Raw genomic sequence first — 25,209 nt, forward strand, 5'->3', positions numbered from 1 at the left:
ACAGAGAGACTTTTAAAACTGAAGAATGACAAGGAAGGCTTCGACAAAGAAGTTATCGATGCCTTTCTACAGAAGGAGCGGCACATGGATTTCATTTATAAGTAAAGGTCACACGATAAGGTTTTTTTTTAATTCTTTTTTTCTATACTACAGTTTGTATATATAAGGAATGCTGACATGACATTTTAAACAAAACACGTTAACTGTTGCCAATCAAATGCTGAATAAGCTACTCTGTAGAGTTTGTAAATTTGACGGTGATGACGTCAGTGCCTCACCAGCCATGAACCTCATCACACGTCACTGATTAGCTAGCTATATTACTACTACTACTATATAACTAGCTATATTTTCCTCTAATAATAAGTAAAGCATTTCGGTTGATGAAGCCAGTCATTTAAGAAAAAAGGAATTTATTGTATATCACCTATATACAGTCATCCTGAAAACATTTGCACAACATGTATTTTTCTATCTTGAAATTTACACAAGGACAGGATGTCGAATAGCCGTGTATGCATGGCAACAAAAAAAAAACACGGACAGGGCCATTTGTGTCTCCCATAAACTCCCCGGCTGCATGCATGACGGACATGAACAAACGCTGACAAAACATGGACACACAGATTCCTGATCAAAGCCTCGGCGTGGCCAAGGCCAACAAAATGAATGAAAATCATGCAGCTTCACTTTGGCGGCCGGTTCCAGGAACTACTTATGACATCATGCTTCTGCTTTTCAATCAAACAGGGTCCCGAATTCCTCGGTGGCTCCACAAAATTTTCCAGTGTCAGTGAGTGGAGCTGCTTGCAATCATATCTGTAGATGAGAAGGTTTCTTCAGCCGTCATCTGTACAAAAGTGTTTTGTACAGATGACGGCTGAAGAAACCTTCTCATCGATGGACCACTCCTGTACGACTGAGAGCTTACACAGACGAATCATATCTGTATTATTCAGCCGTAAAAATGACTTGCCTGGCAATCCTGAACATAATGAAGGAAATCAGCTGCAACAAATGTGGGATCAGTAGTACCAACAGAGGAGAAGGAGTGTGTATATTGGTGGGGATTTGGGGTCCTACTGACTCATTTTGTTTAAAAAAATAAAATAAAATAAAAAAAGTTAAAAGTACCATCACTGTTCACATTGGTGCTTACGGACAAGGGAGTGTTGTTTAGTTTATAAAGGAAAAAAAAGGTACCCATCATCAGTAGTGTCAAAAGTCACAAAAGAAAACACAATTCATGGCAGAAACACACAATCTATCGAACTATTAAAGAAAAGAAATCAAAAACATTTGATACGCCACTCGGCCCGATGTCATCAAGCCGTTTTGGATGACGCCGTTCGGTGCCGGATGTCTCACAGTGTTCATCCACATCAAGTCAAGAGTCTGAAATAAATTAAAAAACATTTTCCTCTGCCAGTCCAGTGATTGCCTGCAGGTTGCACAGAAAAGGCTACACATAATGACGTTTTCCTATTTTTTTTTTTAGTCTCCGGTTAGCAATGGTAACGACGAGAGGATGTGTTTATTATTAGTTCTTCCACATGGGACTTTAAACACCATTAAAGAACAACTGACGTCTGCGGACAAGTTGTGTCCGTAATTTGTAAAATTACTTCTACTGAGCGTATTTTACAAAGATTTCACCGCATATAGCTATATTTTACCTTTTAAGACTCACGCTGAATATTCCGTAAGTCTTGTTTTTGAGTTGGTGACGAGTCCTCACCCTACGTCACTGAAGGAACGCCCCTGACTGAGAAAGGACACACTGTAGCAGTCCTTCCATCACGTCAATGTAGGACCAAAAAGAGGCAGGAGAGGGCGACAAAGCTCCATGTAAGGAATTAATCAGCCTGTGGAAACGGTCTGATTAATTCGTGACACGGCTTTGTCGCCATTTTCTGCCTTTTTTTGGTGCGACATTTCCAACCACTGATGCCTCAAAATGATACGGAATAAATTCTTTAATCGATTGCGAACATGTATGCTTTCTTCTTCAGAACTATTTGAATCATATTCATAACTGGATGAGTAACAAGAAAGCATATTCTCCGAATCTGAAGCCATTGTTTTGATTCTCGAGCAAGGCAAGATGTCTTCCCGTGACACCACGAACATGGGGGCGGGACCTTCTGAAACTGGCCACTTCCGGTTTCAAATTGAAGTACTTTTTAGACACTTTAAGTCATTTTTATTGGTGTTTTGTATTTGACTAAAATATCATACCGCGTGTTTTGGGTATTTTAGATGCTATAAAACGTTTTTCTGATGTCAGTTAGGAAACAAAAAAGTGACGTCGGTTGTCTTTTAAGTGAAACATTCACAGCCGTACATAGTTTGGATGATTTTGGAGTGAATTAAAAAAAACGAACAAAACAAACAGCTAATTTCATGAAAACTGTACAATAGTAGTTCCTGCCATCTGGAAGATGAAAACAACAGTGAGATGATATTAACAGTGGTAGTTCTGCGGCCCATGACGACGGGAAAGGGTTTGAGGGTCTTTTGGGGGGGGGACACACGAGGACATTGGACAGGGTCGGTGGGCCTCAGTAGTTTTGGCTAAAAAGGTGAGGTAGGCCTTTGTTTGAAAACTGGCAGGGCTTCTTTCACATCTTGATGTCCTCCTCGACGCTGAGCTGCGACAGGGTCTTCTTGATGCGCAGCGCCGTCAGACGCGCCGCGCCGTTGGCGTACCAGCACTCGCGCATGATTTTGCCCATCACGCGCAGCGACTTCAAAGAGGGGACACATTAGGTTTAGCATTGAGCTGTCAAGACAACAGGCTATGCATTTTTTTGCAATATTCGGCTGCAAATATTCTCTTTGTTGGATGTTTAGTTTGACAGTCACCTTCAAAAGCTTGAAATGCCAAATATTGAGTTCAACGCGAGGTTGATGGACCACTCCAGTGCCAGGGTTTGTGTCATTTTCACACAAATTGCAGGACCCACAGAATATTGAGTTTTAGAACTACATAAACATTTAATTCAGCAAACCTTAGACTCTCTTCTTTCATCAGAAAAAAACATAGTTAATTCCTAACTTATATGGGTCTGGAGTTATATGAGCTAGAAATGGGGGTGGCTGTACAAAATACAACACAATACATACATACATACATATTGATTTATATAGCGCTTTAACAACAGCTGAAGCTGTAACAAAGCACTAACATGGACAAAATGCAAACGCTGCCCACTAGTTGAAGGGAAAAACATAGCCAGAGGTCTGACCATCGCTTTATCGGCACCCCCGCAAGAAAAACCAAAACAAATTCTGGAATGGCGCTCCACGTCATATTTTCAATACATTTGGAAATGGCAGTGAACGAGTTAAGTACTGTGAAGCTGTAATTTGGTCATTTCATCACGCTTCCTTCTTGATATGTGTTATCTTAATAGAAAGCTGTTCAGATATGGGTAGTTGTTCAACAAAAACTCCCCAAAAATCCAGATAACTAAGTCAATTGGTTACCTCGTAACTCTGCCACCAGTTGGGCACGTTGGGCCGCAGCTTCTGGTCACACACCACCTTCCTCATCTCCTCTATGGAGGGGTCAGAGGGCACCAGGTCATAGTAGGGCAGCTGGTACTCCTCGTGGATACCTGCCACATAAGCGCAAAGGAAGCGGTCGGCTCTGTGGTGCAGATAGGGACGGACGGGGAAGGGGGGAGTCTGTGTACGTTGGTGAGTCTCACCTCCAGTATTGCAGCGGCGGGCGATCTCCCAGTAGACCAGGCCCAAGGCGTAGATGTCGGCGCATTTGAAGGAGTCAAAATGCTTCATGTTGATGCTCTCGTCCAACACTTCTGGAGCCATGTACCTGCAAGGTTGCAAGGTCAACACCGCATTACATGAGGTCGCAGGGAAAAAAATGATACAGCCAGACTTTATTCATCAATTCCACTTTGTTGGGACATTTTATTTATTTATTTGTATCAACCTTGCCAGAGGCCGCTTAATCATTGAAGAGGTGCACATGGTTATGAGTGTCAGCAGCTTGGAATTGAAGCGGATTTACGTGGGACAGGAGATGTGAGACAATCTCTGTTCGTCAGTGGATGCTACAGCCTTGTGTTTGCTTGCAACATATGTGCACATTTTACCATGAAGTTCCTGATCCACTGGTGAAAGGGAGGCTTTGAGCCTCTCCTCTGTCATTTAGAACTGCTTCATACAACAAAGAGGGTGTGGAAAGTGATTAAGATTGAATTACTGTGTCTTTGTGTTGTCATATTATTTTGTTATTATTATTTTTTTGTTCTTTTGACTTTTAGACGGCGCCGCGAAAGTGGCTGCCTTTACAGCAGCTCCTGTATTTTGTTCTTCTACTTCTTCCTTTCCTTTCCTCTCCCTTTCATCACTTTGCTGCTGTGAAATGTACATTTTTTCACTGCTAGACTAATAAAGGCTAATCTAATCCAAAACAATTGTCAGCCGCAGCCTGAATTTGTTGGAAAGAAGCTCCCAAACGTGGAAGCTGCACGGATGTGGCTCACTTACTTACCTTTTGGTGCCCACGCGCTGGTTGGGGGCAATATCAATTGTGTCTGTAATGGATTCGTGGCGGACGGCTAAACCCAAGTCGGCGATGGCGCACATGCCGTTTTTTTTCACCAAGATGTTCTTGGACTTGAGGTCGCGGTGCGCAATGCCAGGCTTACCTGCAGGGGAGGCGAGTGGAATTAATTGGGAGATATAAGTGACGTGGAAGCGCCCCCCCAGGCTTCCCTCACCTTGAGTGCCGAGGATCTCCATGTGAAGATGTGCCAGACCGCTGGCGGCCGATAGCGCCAGCTTGATCATGCCCTCGATGGTGACCGAGTAGCGATTTAGGTAGTCGAAAAGGGAGCCGTGCTCGTGATAGTCAGACACCAGCCATAGCTGAGTCCACGTGCCGTTGTCTGGAGGAGAACATGCATGCAATTGATTGCTATGTTGAAGAAATTAAAAGTTGGGTTTGATTTTCATTCCTGCCAACTTCGGAAATCAAATAAGCCTAGTAATATGCCGGGATTCAGGGGCTGCAAGCCCCGATTTTTAACATTACAGCTACTCAAAATTCAGGCTAAAACCCCATACAAGTGTTGATCAATGTCAAAGATATACAGTGATACGTCGGTTTACGAACCCCTTGGCTTACAAACTTTTTGGTTTACGAATGTTAAATTTATGCACATTTTACCTTGGAATACAAACTATTTTTCGGGCTACACAATGAGTGATGTGTCGTTCGCGACCGAGCCTGTTCTTCTAACAAGAAAATGGCAGTTGACTCATTTTTGTCCTCTATTCCCTGCCCCCAGTTGTTGGTTAAAGAACGCAGCAGTGAGGGAGGGGGCGGGGGGTTACAGACAGAGAGAGAGAGAGAGAGAGAGAGAGAGTCAGGCCGTTCTCCAAAAAGAAAATGGCAGCCGAGTTTTTTTGTCCTCTATTTCCCGCCCCCAGTCTTTGGTTAACACCACGTGATAGGTCAGGAACGCAGCAGTAAGGGCAGGTGGCTTAGACATTAAAGAGACAGGCAGAAATGGATAGATTTGGACTTTGATAGTTCAAAGGCAGAGTGTAGACTGCAAGGTTAAAATTCCCATCCACAAGGCTCCACAAATAACCCGCACAAGCCATCTTTACACTTGCTGCAAAAAGCTATCAACCCAGCGAATCAGAAAACAATTGATGAGGAACTAGGTCAAATTATCGCAGAGAAAGCATCTACAAGGGATCATTCCTCAAGATGGTGAAAGAAGAAGGTTATGTTCCTCATTAAGTGTTTAATGCTGATGAAACCGGTCACTCCATTCCATCAAGCTATCAACGACCACCACAAAGGTAAATAAAATGACTTTATTATAAAGTACAGTTTATTTCTTTAATTATAATACCATAACACATTTATTATACATAACATAAGGTATAGTTTGTGTAGTGTTAAGGCTTAGAGAATTAGAAAGTAGAAAATTCTTATGGAGAACTGGGAATGGATTATTGTCATTTTAATGGTTTCCTATGGTTAATTATTTTTTGGGATACACACTTTTTGTCTCACACACCGTCTGGGAACCAATTAAGTTCGTAAGCCAAGTTATCACTGTACTTGTGAAAAAAATACCCATACAGTGATACCTCAGCTTACGAACTTAATTGGTTCCCAGAAAGTGTGTGTAAGGTGAAAAGTCCGTCTGCCAAACATTTCTTTCCCATAAGAATCCATTACAAATGAGAATAATCCATTCCCAGGGCCTCATAAAACCCAATTTTCTACTAAATAAGCCTTAAAACTACATAAAATATACCTTATTTTATGTATAATAAATGTGCTATTGTATTGTAATTAAAGAAATAAACTACTGCATAATAAAGTCGTTACCTTTGTGATGGTAGTTGTCAATGGACGGTAGCAATGGTCGACTTAGCGTCATTGTCCTGGGACAGACAAGTCACACACACGCACACCTCGTTCGTGTTTTTCGATGATCTTCTTCTGATCGACCGTAATTTTCTTTTGTGTCCTCTTTAGTTTAACACTAGCCTGTGGTGGGGTCTTTTTTGGTCCCGTAATAGCAAATGTACTCCACTCGATAACAAACCACGTCTGCACTCAAGGGGGTGTGGAAAACTTGTCCGCCATCCACGACGCTCCGTGTGGTTTGGTTCGTTGGCCAAAACCTAGTTCGTATGCCAAGATTATATTCTCGCGAATTTAATGTTCGTAAGGCAAAAAGTTTGTAAACTAAATCGTTTGTAAACTGAGGTATCACTATATAATGTTTATGTTGAAGGAATGGTTTATGATCACATTTGATGCAGTATGAACTGAACATGAGTCCTTATAAAAACACATTTGCTCATTAAATAAAATACCCCACAGTGTATAAAATACAGTGTCGTTGATTTCTGTATGTCCGATAGAAAAATCTTGCGACGCACATTGCAGTTCGCGACATTTTCACCTTTTTTGAGCGAAATCTAACTCCTGGAAATGCTTGGGATTATTCCTCCCGAAACGACTGTAGTTTTCTTTTAGATTTCACACCTTTTGTTGCTTTTTTAACAGCAGATGCCATTACATGACAATGATTAAAAAAATTAAAAAAAAAACGATGCTAACTCTTGACTCTCGATTCCAGGAATGACCCATAGCGCGCACATGCGCAATTCATCTAAAGCAGGGGTCGGGAACCTTTTTGACTAAGAGAGCCATAAAAGTAAAATATTTAGAAATGTTTTTCAGCGAGAGCCACACGCACGCGCGCGCGCACATACAAACGCTCTCGTCGCGCACGCACGCACGCGCAGCCACTTTTCAACAAAATATCAGAATGTATTATTTAAAATAACTTTGTGATAGTACTCACCGTTAACATGGATGGTTTTCCGTTCCTCGTGTTTGGTAAAAATCCAGGAAAACGATCGGAATGAAATTCAATTTGCCGGTCCAGAGGCGAAGTTACTGCTAGCTAGCCTGCACACGGCTCATAAGCTTCCACACTTGCTATCTGCAATCTACTTCTCACAGAAGTATGTTCATGCTAACGTTAACATCGGGCTTGTTAAAATGTCACTGACATTCGACCGACTGTTTCATCGATGGTATTGTTTCATTGCAAATTAGAATCAGAACATTTTGTCTCCTCTAATGATCCGGTGCCTTCACGCTGAAGTGCACAAGTTGGGCTCATTTAAAGGGGCGTTTACCTATTTCAACATGACGGCCACTATAATCCAATCAACATGGCGCTTTCGGCCATTCTAGGTCAGTGTCATCCAATCAAAATTGCGCTTTCCGCCAACTGCAGCCCCAACGGGAAATGAACGGCGAAAAAAACGACAATATGTATTATAATATGTAATATTTATCGGCGAGCCATATGCAATCATCAAAAGAGCCATATATCCCCTGATCTAAAGGAAGCTAACAACTGGCACTTTGCCGATCGCCTGTTTTAAATTCAAAAATCGTGATTTTCATTAATAAACCATAACCCGGAATGGGGCAGTGAAATCCGGACTCATTACGGTAAAACCGCAGTAATTGGCAGGTATGATTTTTCATCGATACTACTAAAATTGCATTCGGAGTGAAGCATTTATAGCATTGTCAACTTGGAAACGGCGACCTAATTCGTGGTTGGCTACTTGAAGATTATTTTTTTTCTTCTCCTTGCCTCCCTCACCTTTGTTGTCTGCCGCGATGAAGCCCAGGATGTTTTCATGACGCAACATGATTGTCTGGTAGATCTCTGCTTCTCGAAACCAGGAGCGTTCCTCCCTGGATGAGAAGATTTTCACCGCCACGTCCCCGCCACGCCACTTTCCTCGCCAGACCTCGCCGAAGCGGCCCTTCCCGATGATTTCCTGCAGCACGATGGTTCTGGCCACGGTCCGCTGAACAAACAGGGGCAGGCCTGCAGGGGGCGGTAAACAATAACAACAAACAAGTCTTGAGCTGCTGGGTGACAGTGAGGAAGCATCAACTGGGAATAGGAAAACATGTTTCAAAGCTTGCAGCAGCCTGACCTCATGGTCACGGGAGTGCGTGTTCCCCATCATCGACGTGTTTGTACACATTCCGAGCGGATTACGCTGGGAACCGCAAGGTATTTTCATGACTATCCATTGGACCGCAGATAAAATAATTGCTGGCAGGCAACTTTTCCGTCTTGTCAAAATGTCACAAATGTTTCTCAAGTGTTTAAAGCGATGTGGTTAGATGTCATTGAGAAACCTGCATTTTAACTCATTCACTGCCAGACGTGCAAAAATGTGTCCACTCCAGTGCCAGGGTTTTTGTCATTGTCACTCGAATTATAAGACCCACAGAATATTGAGTTTAAGGACTAGAAACATTCAATGCGGCGTAAGAAACCTTAGACTCTCTTCTTTCATGAAAAACAGTAACTTCCTAAATTATGTGGGTCGGGAGTTATATGAGCTTGAAATGAGGACGGCTGTCCAAAATACAATGCAATACAATTGGTTTATGTAGCGCTTTAACAACAGCTAAAGCTGGAACAGAGCGCTAACATGGAAAAAGGGAAATGCTGCCCCTTCATGGAAGGGAAAAAACAATGCCAAAGGTCGTACCAGTGCTTTATCGGCACCCGTGCAATAAAAACCAAAACCCGAACAAATTCGGGAATGGCGCTCCACGTCATATTTTCATGTCCAGAATAAATTCGAGGATGGCAGTGATGAATAAATTACATTTCACCGTGTTATCTGATATTTTGTGGTGATTAAACAGATGATTTGCTCAAACAGCAGGAGGCTTCAAAGACGAGAAGAACTCAAATAAACTCTGCGATTATCAGTGTGCAGTGCAATTGATTACCAGAGCCCGATCCAGAGGTAGACATGTCATAGATGAGGTCCTGCAGGGTTTTGTCCTTGGCCAAGTACAGATGGTCACATGACGGGTCTTCTACTTCCAACCTCTGCCTGTGACTGTAGGCCCTCTGGTGATACTGGAACAGGAAAACGGCCACCATGAGCAGCACACAGAGCAGAAAGACGGGCCCCGCGATGACCGCCACCAGCTCCACAGGACCCCAGGAGCCGTCCGAGCCGGAAAGGTCCTCCTTGGTGGGCACTGAGGGGATCAAACAAAGAGGTCGATGATTGCGTGTGGCTCTCGCAGTGGGAATGAATCACGACGGAGCCTTACCGGGGACTTTCAGGTCAATACTGTTGCAGTAGTCCACATAGCAGCAGTGGGTGTTGAGCAAACCCTCGGCGCTCAGGCAGTAGAAGGGTTGCCCAGGCGGGACCAGGTTGTCCCTGTTGATGCAGATGCGTACGTGCTGCTCCTTCCCCTGGATGGTGTACGTGGAGGCCATGCAGGCGCCGTCCGTTTCACACTCATAGCCCGTCTTCTCGCAGGTCGTGCAGTTGCAACGAAGAGCTGGGTGGGCGGAGGTTGGGGTTAGGGTTGGCGGGGACAAACAAGGCATCACCGTGGAATGTAGAGACATGTTGCCGTGAGCAATCAACAGTCCATATTTGCACAATTTGTAGACTGGAAACACAAATGTTTGATCTTATGGGATGTCTCTGACTGGTCAGCAACCATGCACGCCATCAAAGGAGCAGGCATGGAACGCTATCTAACGATATCTGGTGGCAAAGCTCACAGTACGGCACGGGGATGGCTCCTACTACGGATGGGTCATGCTAAGCCGCCTTCTATTCAGCGTTTATGTTTGTAAAACCTCCAAAAAGGCCGCGTTCACAATAACAGAAGGGCCCCATTGAGAAATTGTCTGGTCGCTAATTTGACAGTAGCGTAAAGTCTCGTGAATGACACGCACACCCGCTCCTCGAAATGTTTTTCCCTCTGTCCTGGTGTATTACTGGAATCTCCTGTCAGAGTCAATCATACAAAGGAGGAAAGACTCAAAACACACCAATCAAAAGCGGAAATGCTTTTCACTCTAGACTAGAAATGATGCTCTTTTCTCATAACTATCGGTGAAGGTTCTTTAAAACATTTTACAAATCACATCTACCCCCCCTCCCCCGAATATTCTTGATGTTGCTTTTAAATCTCTAACTCATCTAAGTCACACTGTATCAAAGTCAAAGGCTGGGGGCCACATCTTTTCTTTTGTGGCCCGCGAAAACGAATCAAGCGTGTCAAGTTCCACGATGCTTGCTAAAGTCTCAACCATAATTTCAAATTGAAATATGTATTCCACAGCATTTATTATTCTTCACATCTGATTTTAGCTCATTCACTGCCAGACAATGTACAAAATTGTATCCACTCCAGTGTCAGGGTTTTGTATTTTTCACTCAATTGCAGAACATTGCTTGAAATGGGGTCGGATGTACATAAGGCAAATGCTGCCCTCTCCTAAAAGGGAAAAACATTGCCAGAGGTATGACCAGAGCTTGATCGGCACGCCCCACAAGAAAAACCAAAACCTGAACAAATTCGGGAATGGCGCTCAACGTCATGCTTTTCAAACCCCGAATAAATTTGTGAATGGCAGTGAATGAGTTAAAATGTTGTTTCGCCTGAATGCACGTGGTCTGAGTTCTGACTGGTGGCTTGCATCTAATAATTGCCCGACTAAACCCATGATAACAAGTGGATGGAAAGACGTCCATTCAGGCTGGACACACTTTTGTTGATGTCAGACACAGAGCAGGACCTAAGTAGCGATAGCTAGACGGCCATGAAATCAGAGCCTTTGCGGCGGATGGGCCCAAAGAGGCTGGGCGGAGCCCAACCTGCCTGCAGGAGGCAAACTGAATCCAAACATGGACAGAAAGCTTCAGCCAAATGCCCAATGTGACTTTTGATTTCATTCTTTGCCCTTCTGTAGATCTCAGTGACACAGATACACCGTGGTTTTGATATGCAATCATTAGGAGACTAAAAAAAAAAAAAACGATGCAAGTGTGGCCAACCCCATTTCATTCCCTCAAAGCTTTTACAATACGCTGCACCTTTCTGCACCGTAGTTTATAGCTGGCCATTTGAGTCACAAGTGGACCCGTGCGGGGAACAAATGACTGGTTGTGAGCCAACCAGTCATCGTAATGGCCAAGCAGCCGGAACTCAAGAAACGATTCATTTTGGAGCCAAAAGGAGTCCTCGCCCAGATTTTTGCATTTCGCTGCGGCCAGTCTTTCCCCAGGCTTTCGCCGAGGCTTTGGAGCATATCAGGACCAGAGTGGGCATGGGGACTCGTTCTTGAGGGGACCTCAATCAAAATCCTTCCAATCACTGTGTAGTCTTGCAGTAACGCGTCGCAGACCGACAGCCCCACTGAAATGAAGAGTGGAGCCCGCTCAAGACTTGGACCATGGATCACAAAGCAATAACAAACCAAGATGAGAGGAATTCTTATCTTATTCTTTCCCAGAGAAGCGTGACAGTCAGTTCAAGCTCTAACAATGTCTGGCACAGAGAGAGAAAAGACTTAAAGGACAAACGACGCCTCCGGTCAAGTTGTGTCCATAATTTGTAAAATCACTTCAAATGACTTCGACTGAGCGTATTTTACAAAGATTCCACCCCATATAGCCATATTTTATGTTTTAAGACTCGCGCTGAATATTCAGGAAGTCTTGTTTTCGGGTTGATGACGATCCCCGACGTGACATCACATTTGGAACAGCCCTGACCGAGAAAGCGACACACAATGCATTTTGCGGTACTTTGTTTGGTCTGAAAACTTCGTATTGATGGCGAAATTAGAAGGAAAACACATAACATGATGGCAATATCGTTGTGTGTTGTACCAAGACTACTATTTGATATTCGCTGACACAAATTCCCAGCAGACAAATCAACCCATTTCCAACAGAGCTTGGGCGTCATATTTTGCATTTTCTGGGACACTACATTGCTGTCCTTGACGGCTTGAATTGATATGGGAGGACTCCTTTAATCGATTGCAAACATTTATGCTTTACTCTTCAGAACTATTTGAATCATATTCATAACTGGATGAGTAACAAGAAAGCATCTTCTCCGAATCTGAACTCAGTGAGCCCATTGTTTTGTTTCTTGAGCAAGGCAAGACGACTTGGCGTGACCTCACCAACTGGGGACTATCTGAAAATCCCCAGTTTCGAGCTGATTTGTCTCAGATTTTGAACAATTTAAGTCATTTTTATTGGTGTTTTGCATTTATCTAAAATATCAGCACGTGTGTTTTGGGTATTTTAGATGCTATAAAAAAATAATTCTGATGTCAGTTAGGAAACAAAAAAATGGTGTTGGTTGTCCTTTAAGCGTGGCAAGCTTCAAACTAATCTTCCGTCTTATCTGCAGGGCTCTTCTTTGACCAGAGACGTTCACACAATTTGAAGTGTGTCTGAGCAGATTTTTACCTTGCGACATAGACCAAATAACTGTTGCATCAATCGGTATACTGGATGCCTCTTTGCACAACTAACTGCAATGTCACAACAGCGGTTTCATCTTAATAGAGGTCTCATCCTGCGTGGGAAGAGGGTTGTTTTTAAACTGACTGTTCATCCTTGTTTACTGGAAAGGGGAAGGACTCTGAGCAGGACTCCAAGAAGATTTCGGCTGCACTTCGCAATACCGAAGGTGACTGGCAAAAGGAAGACAAAAGGAATTTCCGGGGTAAGGTGAAGCATATTTGTTGAGGGAAAAGGCCAGATGACATTTCGGAATTGAGGTATCGTATGAATCAGAATGACGGGGCCCACTAGAAAGCTATCAAATGGTGTCCCTTTGCCATTTGCAGTGCCTTTGCCTGAAGGGGGTTGAAGTGGCACGCGCCAACAGGAGCAAACATGGCAGAAAGTCAACATTTTATCCTCAAGTCCTTTGCTGATGGTTTGTTTTGTGGAAGACTTCACTCGAGCCAAGGACCAGCTCGGAGCTACAAATACAAACATTGGTGCTAAGAGGGAACCCACAAACCCTAAATAACTAAGCACCAACACCACGACTGCAGAGCAGATTTCAACAACAGCCAAGTCGCCTCGAGGCCTGATACGCGCGAGCGGAATTTTGGAGTGAACTCTGCTCCTGTATGCATGTTGTAGTTGGTCTTTACAGTGGTGCTTTGTGCGCAGATTAAGACGACATGTGGGGGGGAATTGGATCGAAGCGGCCCTGAGTGAACAAAGAGTGGGCGGGCAGGCGGGGGGGATGGGCGGCGCGGGTCCGCTCCCCACAGGGAACGGCAACAGCCCCAACATTTGAGCGCCAGACAGGGTCGGGGGTTGGGTGCTTGGCCGGACAATATAAAAGGGGGGAGGGAGTAATGAGCCAGACTTACAGGGCCTCCAGCTGCGATCAGGGTCCGCCCAAGGGACCAGCTGTGAGTGTCATTAAAACCCAGTCTAGACTTTGACTTACCAGAGAGGGTGGGGGGCGAGCAACAGGAACAAGGGAACAGTGAAGTTACAAAGGGGAAAACACATCGAGCCATGCGTTTGTCAAGTTCCGATCATTCCATGCATGCTGAGGCAGGAAATGACACAACGTAGTGAGGAAAGGATTATAAAATTTGGTTGCTCAAACTAGTTTTGCCACAACTTGGACCAGAGAGCAAGCCACAGCGCAGTTGCCTTCATCTCAACAACACACAATCCACTCTGTTGACTCCATTGTACGTATATTGGCGAGCCGGCAATTGGGTGTTGCGTCAAAAGCCAAATTCACAAAAGAACAGAAAACACAGAGTGCAAGCGTGTGCGTATGAAGAGCACAGCAACACCATTACCCAAATGTACTTGCTGAAATTTGATCGCTACAAATACCAGACAGAGTTGATCAAGACTAACAGCCGCCACCAGACAGTCCAACACACACAACACACACCACCATGAGCAAGTGCATCTGAATCAATGCTCGGGAAAGAGGAAAGTCATTACCATTGTCTGCTTCTGGTACTAATATTACTGATCTGATTTTCAAGTCTGGGCCCGGGACTGCAACAACCTCCCACCCGGCGACTACTATCTCGACTACTTTATTGTTGGGGGTGATATAGTTTGCAGCTGTTTGTTCCTGTATCTTGAAGCCCTCTATCATGGTATATTCCATTATCAAAATGCTCACTGTCAAAACTATACAAAACACCCTCCTAAATAAATTGATAAATAAACAGAAAAATAAAGGCTATCTATTCATCCATCCATCCATCCGTCTAGCTGGCGAGATAGCTAGATAGATACGTAGATAGATAGCTAGATAATCATTTTGGAGATGAAGATTTGCAATTGGGTCAAGAAGAATGTTACAGACTTTGGTTACTTTGTGTTCGGTGTAGAAGATGTTTTGTTTCAAACACATGACTGGCTAATTCAAAAATGCCACAATATAAAATTGTGTCTGAAAGCTTCTCAGGCTCTTGCCACAAACACTTTTGGACCCAAACTACAGGGTTTCCCTTTTGATGTGGACCCCACAATCAACCAGGACATAAAAAACAAAATCAGTCCAAAATGCACTTTCATCTTTGTCTCTTTTTTGACCGATTTCTCTTTTCCGCTCCGTCAGCCACTTGAGCCAGATGAACTTTTCTGTTTGTTTTTCTATGAACCGAACATGCAAGTGCATGCTCTGTACAAGATCGTGTCCGCTGAGGAAATGACCAAAGTGTAGGTTTGTGAAGGCCCGCATCGCAGAGGGTACCCCGCTGGGCTCTTCAAATGTTGAACATTTGAAAGGACTATGCTGAAAAGCGTCTCAACTCCGCCCACAATGAAGCCCCGCTGTGAGAAAGGCAGCATTGCTGGACATGCAAATGTACTTTTGCACTTTACAAAAAGTCATTGGACATCAGTATGAAAAAATGATATCGATACAGTATGTCATCTGTCGCATCTGCATTCCAACAGCAGATAACAAAAGAGAATTGTGGGGACCAAATGGCACCCGCCAGACATGATATCCCATTGCTACTGAATCTATTTGGCCAAAGTTCTGCATTTGAATTAATGGAAGGGAAAGGAGGCTGCTTCCAAGTGAAATTGTGGCTCCTGTGGTGATAGTCTCCCCTTGCGGTGCAGCATCAGTAATTGTGGCACCGGGTCAGTCACAGTACACGCCGTCTGCTGCGCCAATTAAGGTCCAGAAGCCTCCTGGCCCAACGGAGGTCATTATGGACACTAGCCCATCCTTGTACTTGACCTCAATCTGCGGAGATCTTTGCCAATGTCAAAAATCAGTGCCAAAATACAGACAGCAGAAAGAAACTGGATTAAGATCACGCTGACATGTCGTAAACATTGGAACGCAAATAAGTGGCATCACTACGAGCTGGACGGAATCATCTTTTGCCGCAAGTCAGTCAAGTTTGCAGTTTTCCTCAACTATAACTTTGAGCAGCCGCCGCAATCGAACCCACCAACGTGTCCACCATATCAAATTGAAAAAAATAATCAACACAATCAGCATAGGTCAGTAAACATAATAGAACAGTTAAAGCTGGAAGGAGCATTGAAAACAATTTAAGGAAAGGACTGAATGGAATCTTCAACTTCAGTGCTCAATAGTTGCAATGTTCAGTGTACAAGGAAACATTTACAAACATGACAGAAAATTGCAGCATACCATCAAAACCTTGAAAGCGTTTACTGTCTTAAAAATGGTTCAATTACTATAATGTGCTTTACTTTGAAGTCAGCCAATACTCCATGAAGCATCTCCAGCTGGTCCCAAATATTGCTGCTCGCCTCCTGACTGGTACTCCTTAGAGGGAGCACATAACTCCTACTGTGGCATCCTTCACTGTCTCCTTACACATTTTAGAGTTCTTTTCGAGATCTTATTTGTCTTCAAATCTTTAAATAGCCTAGATCCTCCTTACCTCTCCGAGCTCATCCACCTCTACAGAACTTCTCGACACCTTAGGTCTGCTGACCAGACATTATTAGATGTGCCAAAAACTAAACGGAGACTCAGCCTTTTCCGTTGCTGGTCCCACTATCTGGAATGACCTGCCCCCTCACTGACCATCCTTAAAACTTGTCTCAAAACTCACTTGTAGTCGTTGGCATTAAACTCAGCATGATTCCAACTTGATCTTGGTTACACTCACTGGTGCTTTCTACTATCTTTGTGACTTCTTTATTTCCTGTATATGATACCTGTCCGTGTTAAGCGATTTGTTACAGCTTCAGCTGTTTTTAAAGCGCTACATAAATCAATATGTATCGTATTGTAAAACATGGATATTATATGGTATATGCCTTCCGGGGTATGCAAGCAAGGCAGGTGTTTGAAATTGGTTCACACTATGTAATTTTTAAACACCCAAAAAGTGTAGTGAAAAATAGAAACTCTAGAATGACTGGTTCCAAGCAAAATCACATACTTCCTGGTTAGTTTCATGAATGAAGCGCCTCTGTTCTGACAGACAACACAGCCAAATTTAATTTTGATCTGTAAATCTGCTGTTTGGGGACTCTTTTTTTCAAGTTCGGGGACCATCCTTTAAATCGGAAGAGGAGCGGTGCAGACCTGTTCTCCAAATAGTAACAGTCAAAAGGACACCGATAGACCCGCACACCCACAAATTAAGATTCCATTCCGGTCTCGCAGTTGCCAGTACTGTCGAAAGAAGTGATGTCAGACGCTCAGCCAATCAAATGCATTCTACAGTATATTGCCAAACCCTTGTCATATGGAGTCTTTCTTGAATCAAGGTTTTTATAATAATAAAGACAATTGTGAGTCCACTACACAGAAAATACATGTTTCCAATCGCTGATGAAACAGTGCACATTTCTTTCAGCGTGCAAATTTATGCGGCTACACAAACATACAACCAAGTCAAACAAACTCTTGCCTCGTGCTTTGACAGCAAACACAAATTACACCCATCAACACAGCTTTTATTCAATATAAATACCTTGCTCCCCCGTAGCGTCTTTTTTATGCTTATTTAAAAACAGTCTTATCACATCACATTTCACACATTTGCATCTTTTGTTTTAAGGTTGGCCTATGAAATGCTTTACCAATGTCAGATGTTCTACGTCAGAGCCATGATGTTAAAAAAAATCCACCTGCTGCCGAATTTAATCCGCAGTTCATAATTATTTAGAAAATGTTTGATTTTATTATGATGATGACCTGATGCGCGAGAGAGAATGAAACCAGATTCAGGATTGACACAAAAAATAAATTTAGAAGTTTGCTTGCATCTTTGATTTTAAAAAATTGAGTAAGGAGCGCTCAAGTCAGAAAGTCATTACCAGGCGTGACCATAGGAAACACATTTCCAAGTTGAAGTGCAACTACGGGAAAGCACTCTCGCCACTTACACAGCAGCGAGCCACTCCCCGCCTCCGGGCGGTGTTTGCTGATAGTGCCGAGATCACATTGCAAGTGTTTCGAGTGCACACACGGCGTCACTCACGCAAGGATGCAACAAGCATAACTCGCTCCTAATCTGAATCAAGTCAACAATATGCAACTAGCCAATGTAATCAATGAAAAACTATTGGCAAACAAATAAATACCCACAAAGCCGCAAAATCTCTTTGGGACTGATCGACTTTCAGGTTGGTCTGGTTTGAGGCCTTATATTGCATGATACTGTGGTTGGTGCTCCAACCACACCTACTTGTGGGCCCCCTTTCATGAACGACCCTGCCAGCTGGATAAACCAATCACCCGTCACCCTCCTTCCCCCAAACACACGAACCCATTTTTGTGTGGATAGGCCACACATACCACCCCCAGATGTCGCTGTCAATGTTGGACGCCCACGTTGAATAAACACACAGCGTCTGTGACATCATTCTTGCATAATATGCACCAAGTGAGCAGGCAAGTTGAAGTGCACCTTTGGGCGGGGCCACCGCGGTGCTTTGGTCAACTTGTTTCAGCTGTTTCCAAATTTCAGGTCACTATCAAAAACAGGCTCCAGGAACGGCACAGTGCTCGATTGGTTTGCCTCACAGCGCAGAAGTTGGGATTTGATTTCTACCTGTGTAATTTGCATGTTTTCCCCGTGGGTTTTCTCCGGGCACTCAATTCTCCTACCACATTCCAAAAAACATGCATGGTCCGTTGACTGAACTCTCGAGATTGTCCCTAGGTGTGATTGTCAATGGTCGTTTTCCAATGTGTGCCCTGCGCTCTGGGCTGGCAACCAGTTCAGGCTGTCCCCCCGTCTCCTGCCTGAAGACGGCTGGGATGGTTCCAGCACTAGCGTGACCCTTGTGAGGATAAGCACTTCAGATAATGGATGGGTGACATTTTCTTGAATTAAATTGTATTTCTCTCAGATAAATAAACTAAATAATATCCCACAACTAATACATTCAAGGGGGGAGAATAAGGGGTGGGGGTCAACGGCACATACTGAACTGACAAATCACATCCGGTTTGCACTACTTAGGGTTTCCCCCAGAAAACTTGCTAAGCCTGGTGGTAGAGAATCTGAATGGTTTCATAATCGAGATTACAATATAATAGATGCATGCCCTAATGGGGAGTTCCATCGAGTCCTAACAAGCCACTTTATTTTTCTCGGCATCGTTTGCGTTAAGCTGCATTATCTGTCATTGTTTGATACTACAGCACAAATGGTTCTCTTACACAGAGACTCACTTAGGTGTTACATTTTAAATGTTTATTTTGTTATCTTTGCATGTTATGATAACACTACAAATTCTTTCTGCGTTTTACACACTTGAAAAATCAAAAATGATAACAGGATATGATGATTCCGATTTTGACGACAAAGAAAATAAATATAGTAAATATTGCAGTCATACATACATTCAATTGGAATATTGAATGCTTCAAGTTTGTGACTTTTCTTGCTAGCAGCCACTTGGAGGCATGCCGAATGCCCATTAGACCGAACAAAAGTCTCCGGAGCCCTACTCTTAACTCAACAGGAAGTCGTACATTTTTAATTTTCTTACAAACTTTGCCTCATTTTTGGCCTTGTGTCAAGGCCATATTTTATAAAATGCTTCCAATCCGATATATTCCATTGCATAAATAAATACATACTGTGCTATAGATAAGATGCTAATCCAATGTGGCAGTATTTTAATGAGGCCAGTGCTGCGAAGGCCCTTTATAGCTGCCTACAGCTCCAGTTTTGCTTTTGTAATCCACATTGCTAACGTTCTGATACGGATCAGGTTGAACTTTATATTTAGAATGTACAACGGGCTCTAAAAATGAACAGTGGACTGCAATACTCCTCCAGCTAAAGTTAATTTCCAACTAAATTCAAGATTCCCAATATGCTCATTTCATGATAGCACCATCTTCAAAACATGAATAGCAGCAATAAAAGGGGGTGTGATGAAAGGCAATATGAAAGAGAGGAGGATTGGGTTTCAAAAGTGGAGAAGATGACACTGAGGTGAAGCGAAAAACATCAGTGCATGGGGTTTAAACACCACCAAGATCGGTTTAGTGGCAAGTTGCAACAAGGGAAGACAGCTTGTACAGATTAAACTAAGCACGGCATTGCACAACCAACATGTGAAAACTTTGAATCTATTCTGGCTTGTTTGCAGTAGTTGGAATCATCTATGCTTTAGATTGGATTGTCTAACTTTCACTGCCCACTTTCAGAAACAGATCCGTACTTTCCACTCCTTACAATTATCTAGATAGGCTGATTAATTTTGTCAAGCTTTGTCAATGATGACAAGACAAAAATAAATTTAAGAAATTATAGGGCAAGCTGTTGTCTCTGACGTAAATGATGGCTGAATGAGTCAGACAAGGAAGTTATTACTCCATCCATTGTTTTATTTAAAATGAGTCCCACCCCCCAATGTTATCAGCTAGGTGACTGGTGTGGAGTGTAACATCTCATTAGTCTCATCTCTAATTGTTATTTTTTATGAATTGAGATTAAATAAGAGATGCTTAGTTAGTCCAATGAAGTTAGGACCTTGCATAAAATAAAAGCAGAATGCAATGAAAATTTATGTTCAAACTGACGTCTGTGTAAGCTCTCAGTCGTACAGGAGTGGTCCATCGCAGGGATGATAATAATAGTGGGCCTCAATCGGCAGTACATTTGCACCTAAAAACAAGCAACCACATTTGACGACAATGAGGTTAAAATCTTAGCGAAAGAACATAGATGGTTTGTTTGAAAAGGGAGTAAAAGAAGCGATTCTCATAAAACAACTAAATCCTTCATTAAACCGATCTGGTAGGGTAGCCTGCTTAGGCAAAACAGGTTAGGCACCATTCGTAATGCTGATGAGGTGATACCAAAGGGAGTGGGGCAAACAGGCCAGTCGTTAGTCAGGAATGTAGGAACAATCAGTGGGGCCACAGGGAGTGGTCCTCTGCTCCCCCCAACCTGAGAGTAGGGACCTATCATAGCTGTGTCCGGCGCCACCATGTCTGGACATTAGGGATATATAAATAGGGCCGATACGACCAGTAAGACTTTAGTTCGCTGACGAAGCCTCTTGGATAGGAGGAGAAACGTCCGACACCTTCAAAAAAGTACAGATGACGGCTGAAGAAACCTTCTCATCGATGTTCAAACTGAATAATCATAAACTTTGAATTTTTTAGCTTCATTATGTTCCAATGAAGCTCGGAAAGGGTCATGTTTACCACTATTACCTCACCCTTTCTTTTATCAACATTCACGAAACGTCCTGAGCTGAGGACATCAATCGTTGAAAATTTGAGATTTTTTTGCAATTCTTGCTTGATGTATATCTTCGGCTGTTCAAACAGTACAGGGTCTCCGTTTTTGCATTTTATAATGAGCGACACATTTTCAATGGGAGACGGGTCTGGACTGCTGGCATGCCACACCATTGTAACACATGCAGATTGTTTGGCATTTTCTTGTTGATATAAGCAGCTGCATTCATGAAAAAAATCTTTCTCTGATGGCAGCATATGTTTATCCAAAATCTATAATGTACAGGTATGTAATGTACATTCCAAACAATGATGGTGCCTTTACGGAAGTGCAAGTCACATACAAATACAAATGTGAGTTTTTCAATTTGGGTCCATAACAATCGAGATGGTTCTTTTCCTCTTTGGCCCAAAGGACACAATGTCCACAATGTCCAAAACCAATTTGAAATGTGGACACAACTGACCACAGAATATTCGAAGTTCTGGTTGTGATGTAATGTAAGGAAAGAGATGCCCATTTCACGGTAAAATCACAGCATTGTCATCAAATGGTGAGTAGTTTTTGCTTTCTTGAATGTCCGATTACCATTTTGTGTTTGGGAGCCTTTTACTGAGCGAGTTGCTTGGTCTGTAGCCACAAAGGGACATATGTCTTCTTGTGCCGGTCCCAAGCCCGGATAAATACAGAGGGTTGTGTCAGGAAGGGCATCCGACGTAAAAGCTTGGCCAAAACAAACATGCGGATCAAACCTCTAAAGATGGAGGACACTGATTTGCTGTGGCGACCCCTTGAAGGGAAAAGCCGAAAGGAAAAGAATAAGATCAGTCCATCGGCATTCTGGCTTCTGTTGGCAAAAAAAACTTCGCACTGTAGAGTTTGAAGTTGCAGCATCCAACTGTATTTACTGATATTAGTTTTCTGATGTGGTGATATACTTTGCACATTGATGTCGGTTTTGATGCGGTGCCGCCTGGGGGATGGAAGGTCACAATCATTCAATGTTGGTTTTCGGCCTTTGCGCGGCCATCAGCCTACGCCATGCGGTGATTTCTCCAGATGCTCACGTTTTGTTTATATTAAGGTGTGTTTGATGAGTAGTTTTTACCCCCCACCTATCCCAGATTTTTTGGAACATGTTGCATTGAAAACATTCAAAGTCAATAATTATTTGCTCATAGGTTTGAACATTACTTAGCTTACCTTTATAATGTTTTCAATTCAATATAGGGTGAACATGATTTGTAGATATATGTATTACGTTTTTAATTTAGATTAATATAATGTCTTCAATTTATTTTTCAACTGATTTTCATCATTTCAACTTCAACCTATTCCCAAAAAAATATTATGTAAGGCCCGCTTTCTTTTTTTGTCATTCGGAAATTTGCTCCCAGTCCCAAATTACAACATTTCGCCCAGAAATTCACCATTAGATTGTTTCAATTTGAAATTCAAAACATTACGACGATTAAAGTATTTTTGATGTCCCCCCCCCTCAAAAAAAAAATCACATTTATTCAAAAAAAATCCAGTTTTCCACCATTAAAAAATACAGAGGATTTGTTTTTCAAGTTACACTCATTTTCTCATCTTCTTCCGTTTCTATTCGGCTTTTTTCCTTCAAGGGTTGCCACAGCAAATCAGTGTCCTTCATCTTCAGAGGTTTGATTCGCATGTTTGTTTTGGCCAAGCTTTTACGTTGGATGCCCTTCCGAATCTCTAATTTCAAAATTTTTTGAATGCATGAAACTCTCCCAATTTAAAACTGTCAAACTCATCTCTACAAATGCCATAAATAAACATTTTCACCATATATTTGTGTGAGCTAATGTGTACAAAAAATGGCATTATAATGTATTATGGGAGCTATGAAATTCCTAGTGACTAAGTATAAAATTAAGTCAGATCAGAGAGAGACAAAGTCAGAGAGCGAGAGTGAGAGAAATAGAGATAGTTGTACAGTTTATACTTGTTGATTTTTATTTGAGTGAATGAGTTAAATCAATACTTTGCTACACTATGTTTTGCCAGGCTACAGGCTTCTCTTCTTAATGCACACTAAGTAAATAAAGCTTGTGAGCCCTTTAACAATCGCTGCTTGTTCACGAGGGGCCGCTGCTATCATCTGGAAGCAGCAACTGCAGCAGTCGGCCAGCCCGGAGAAGCGCCCCTAAAGACCTAACTTGCCACAATTTCCATAACAATAAGCCAGACTTGAACTGTGACTCCTGTCTGGGGTTTGTGTGGGGCTGTTAGTCTATGTTTTCACCCAGCGGGCAAGCAGCCTTTTTCCTCCTTCACAAATAGACACTAATGCAATAGCGGCCAGTGTTTACTCCCAAACAATTTCAGGCATTTAAAGGACAACCGACGTCTCCGGACAAGTTGTGTCCATAATTTGTAAAATGGCTTCAAATGACCTCTACTGAGCATATTTTACAAAGATTCCACCGCATATAGCTATATTTTACGTTTTAAGACTCGCGCTGAATATTCCGAAGGTCTTGTTTTTGAGTTGGTGACGAGTCGTCACCCTACGTCACTGAAGGAACGCCCCTGACCAAAAAAGGACACATTGTAGCAGTCCTTCCATCACGTCAATGCATTTTGCTGTACTTGTTTAGTCTGAAAACTTCGTGTTGCACCAAAAAGAGGCAGAAGAGGGCGACAAAGCTCCATGTAAGGAATTAATCAGCATGTGGAAACGGGCTGATTAATTCCTTACACTGAGCTTTGTTGCCATTTTCTGCCTCTATTTTTGGTGCTACATCTCCCCCCTATTGCCTCAAAATGGCAAGGAATAAATTCTTTTGCAAACATGTATGCTTTCCTCTTCAGAACTATTTGAATCATATTCATAACTGGATGGGTAACAAGAAAGCATATTCTCCGAATCTGAAGCTATTGTTTTGATTCTCCAGCAGGGCAAGACGTCTTAGGGTGACGCCACGAACAAGGGGGCGGGACCTTCTGAAACTGGCCACTTCCGGGGTCATTGATTTTGGACACTTTAAGTCATTTTTATTGGTGTTTTGCATTTGACTAAAAATATCATACTGAGTGTTTTGGGTATTTTAGATGCTATAAAACGTTTTTTCTGATGTCAGTTAGGAAACAAAAAAGTGATGTCGGTTGTCCTTTAAGTAGGTTAAGGCCTCCATTCTGGGAACCACTTTAAAAGCACGTTCAACAAGGGAGCTGAGTCGTTAGCAAGCCAACACACATAAAACTGTGAGACTGTTTCATACATAAGCCACAAATGGGAGCTAGACAACGGCTTGTTCCGGTCACTTCTTGCGTCACAAGTCAATGGATAAATAAATAGAGGGTTCTCTTGTTAACTCGCAGACGTTCCGGCGTAAACACGCAGCGGCCCCGTGTTGTTGTGCTTTTGCTGCTCGCTCCACTGAAAGTACTCGAGAAGGTATCGGCAAACTAGAAATATAATTTGTTATTGTGGAAGGCAGCCTATTAAATGTAGTTTCACTTCATTTGATTTCACAGATCGGCGATAGCTCGCGGTGGTTAGCCAAATCCACTCCAGTGCACGGCGGCGGGGCCATCTCGAGGACCGAACGAACACACAATACAAGCGAGACACAAAGCGACAATGTGACTGAGCTCGGCTCACACTTACCGTTCCCGACAGCCAGCAGCCCGAGCAGGGCGACCAAAGCTCGGCCAGTGTGCTTCACAGCCATGTCTTGCACATTTCCATCGTTCGCACGCGAAACACGAGAAAATCAGGCCGGCTTCAACGCAACACAAACAACGCAACGCAGCCACTGTCGGACCGCGCTCGCCACACACTCTGCACACGCACGCGCCCACACATGAACGTCGAAAGCTCACACGCGCGCAAGCACGGGCACTCGATGAGCCAGGCGCGTGACGTAGTTAAGGGGCAGTGCCAATTTAAAGGGGTGGTCCGTGTGTCCTCCTCGGAGGTCACTGGCAGCATATTTACGACCGCTGCTCACATAAGATGCTGGAAACGAATTCGCAATTCATTCATTTTTAAATTTCAAATCCAGCAAGAGCTTGCTGTCATGCATTTGTGGCTACGTTCATGTGCGTGAGTTTGGGATTGCATAAAAGCAAT

At 43.1% G+C, this 25,209-nt stretch overlaps 1 protein-coding gene across 2 annotated transcripts; it reads right to left on the reverse strand.

Annotated features, from left to right (window-relative positions):
- Positions 1-396: 396 nt before the first annotated feature.
- acvr1ba (activin A receptor type 1Ba) lies at positions 397-24,943 on the reverse strand. Of its 2 annotated transcripts, XM_088993116.1 has the most exons (9): positions 24,745-24,943; positions 9,680-9,916; positions 9,347-9,604; positions 8,190-8,420; positions 4,752-4,919; positions 4,523-4,679; positions 3,714-3,838; positions 3,490-3,620; positions 397-2,747 (listed from the first exon to the last, which is right to left on the reverse strand). In XM_088993116.1, the coding sequence occupies exons 1-9, from the start codon at positions 24,806-24,808 to the stop codon at positions 2,622-2,624; spliced, it is 1,497 nt and encodes a 498-aa protein (XP_088849242.1). In that variant the 5' UTR covers positions 24,809-24,943; the 3' UTR covers positions 397-2,621. The 2 variants fall into 2 exon arrangements, with proteins under 2 accessions (XP_088849242.1, XP_088849234.1); XM_088993108.1 differs by having other exon boundaries at positions 3,490-3,838.
- Between the last annotated feature and the right edge of the window lie 266 nt (positions 24,944-25,209).

The sequence above is a fragment of the Hippocampus bargibanti genome, linkage group LG01, assembly GCF_051943395.1.
Source record: "Hippocampus bargibanti isolate YZ-2025 linkage group LG01, ASM5194339v1, whole genome shotgun sequence".
Taxonomy (NCBI): Eukaryota; Metazoa; Chordata; class Actinopteri; order Syngnathiformes; family Syngnathidae; genus Hippocampus; species Hippocampus bargibanti.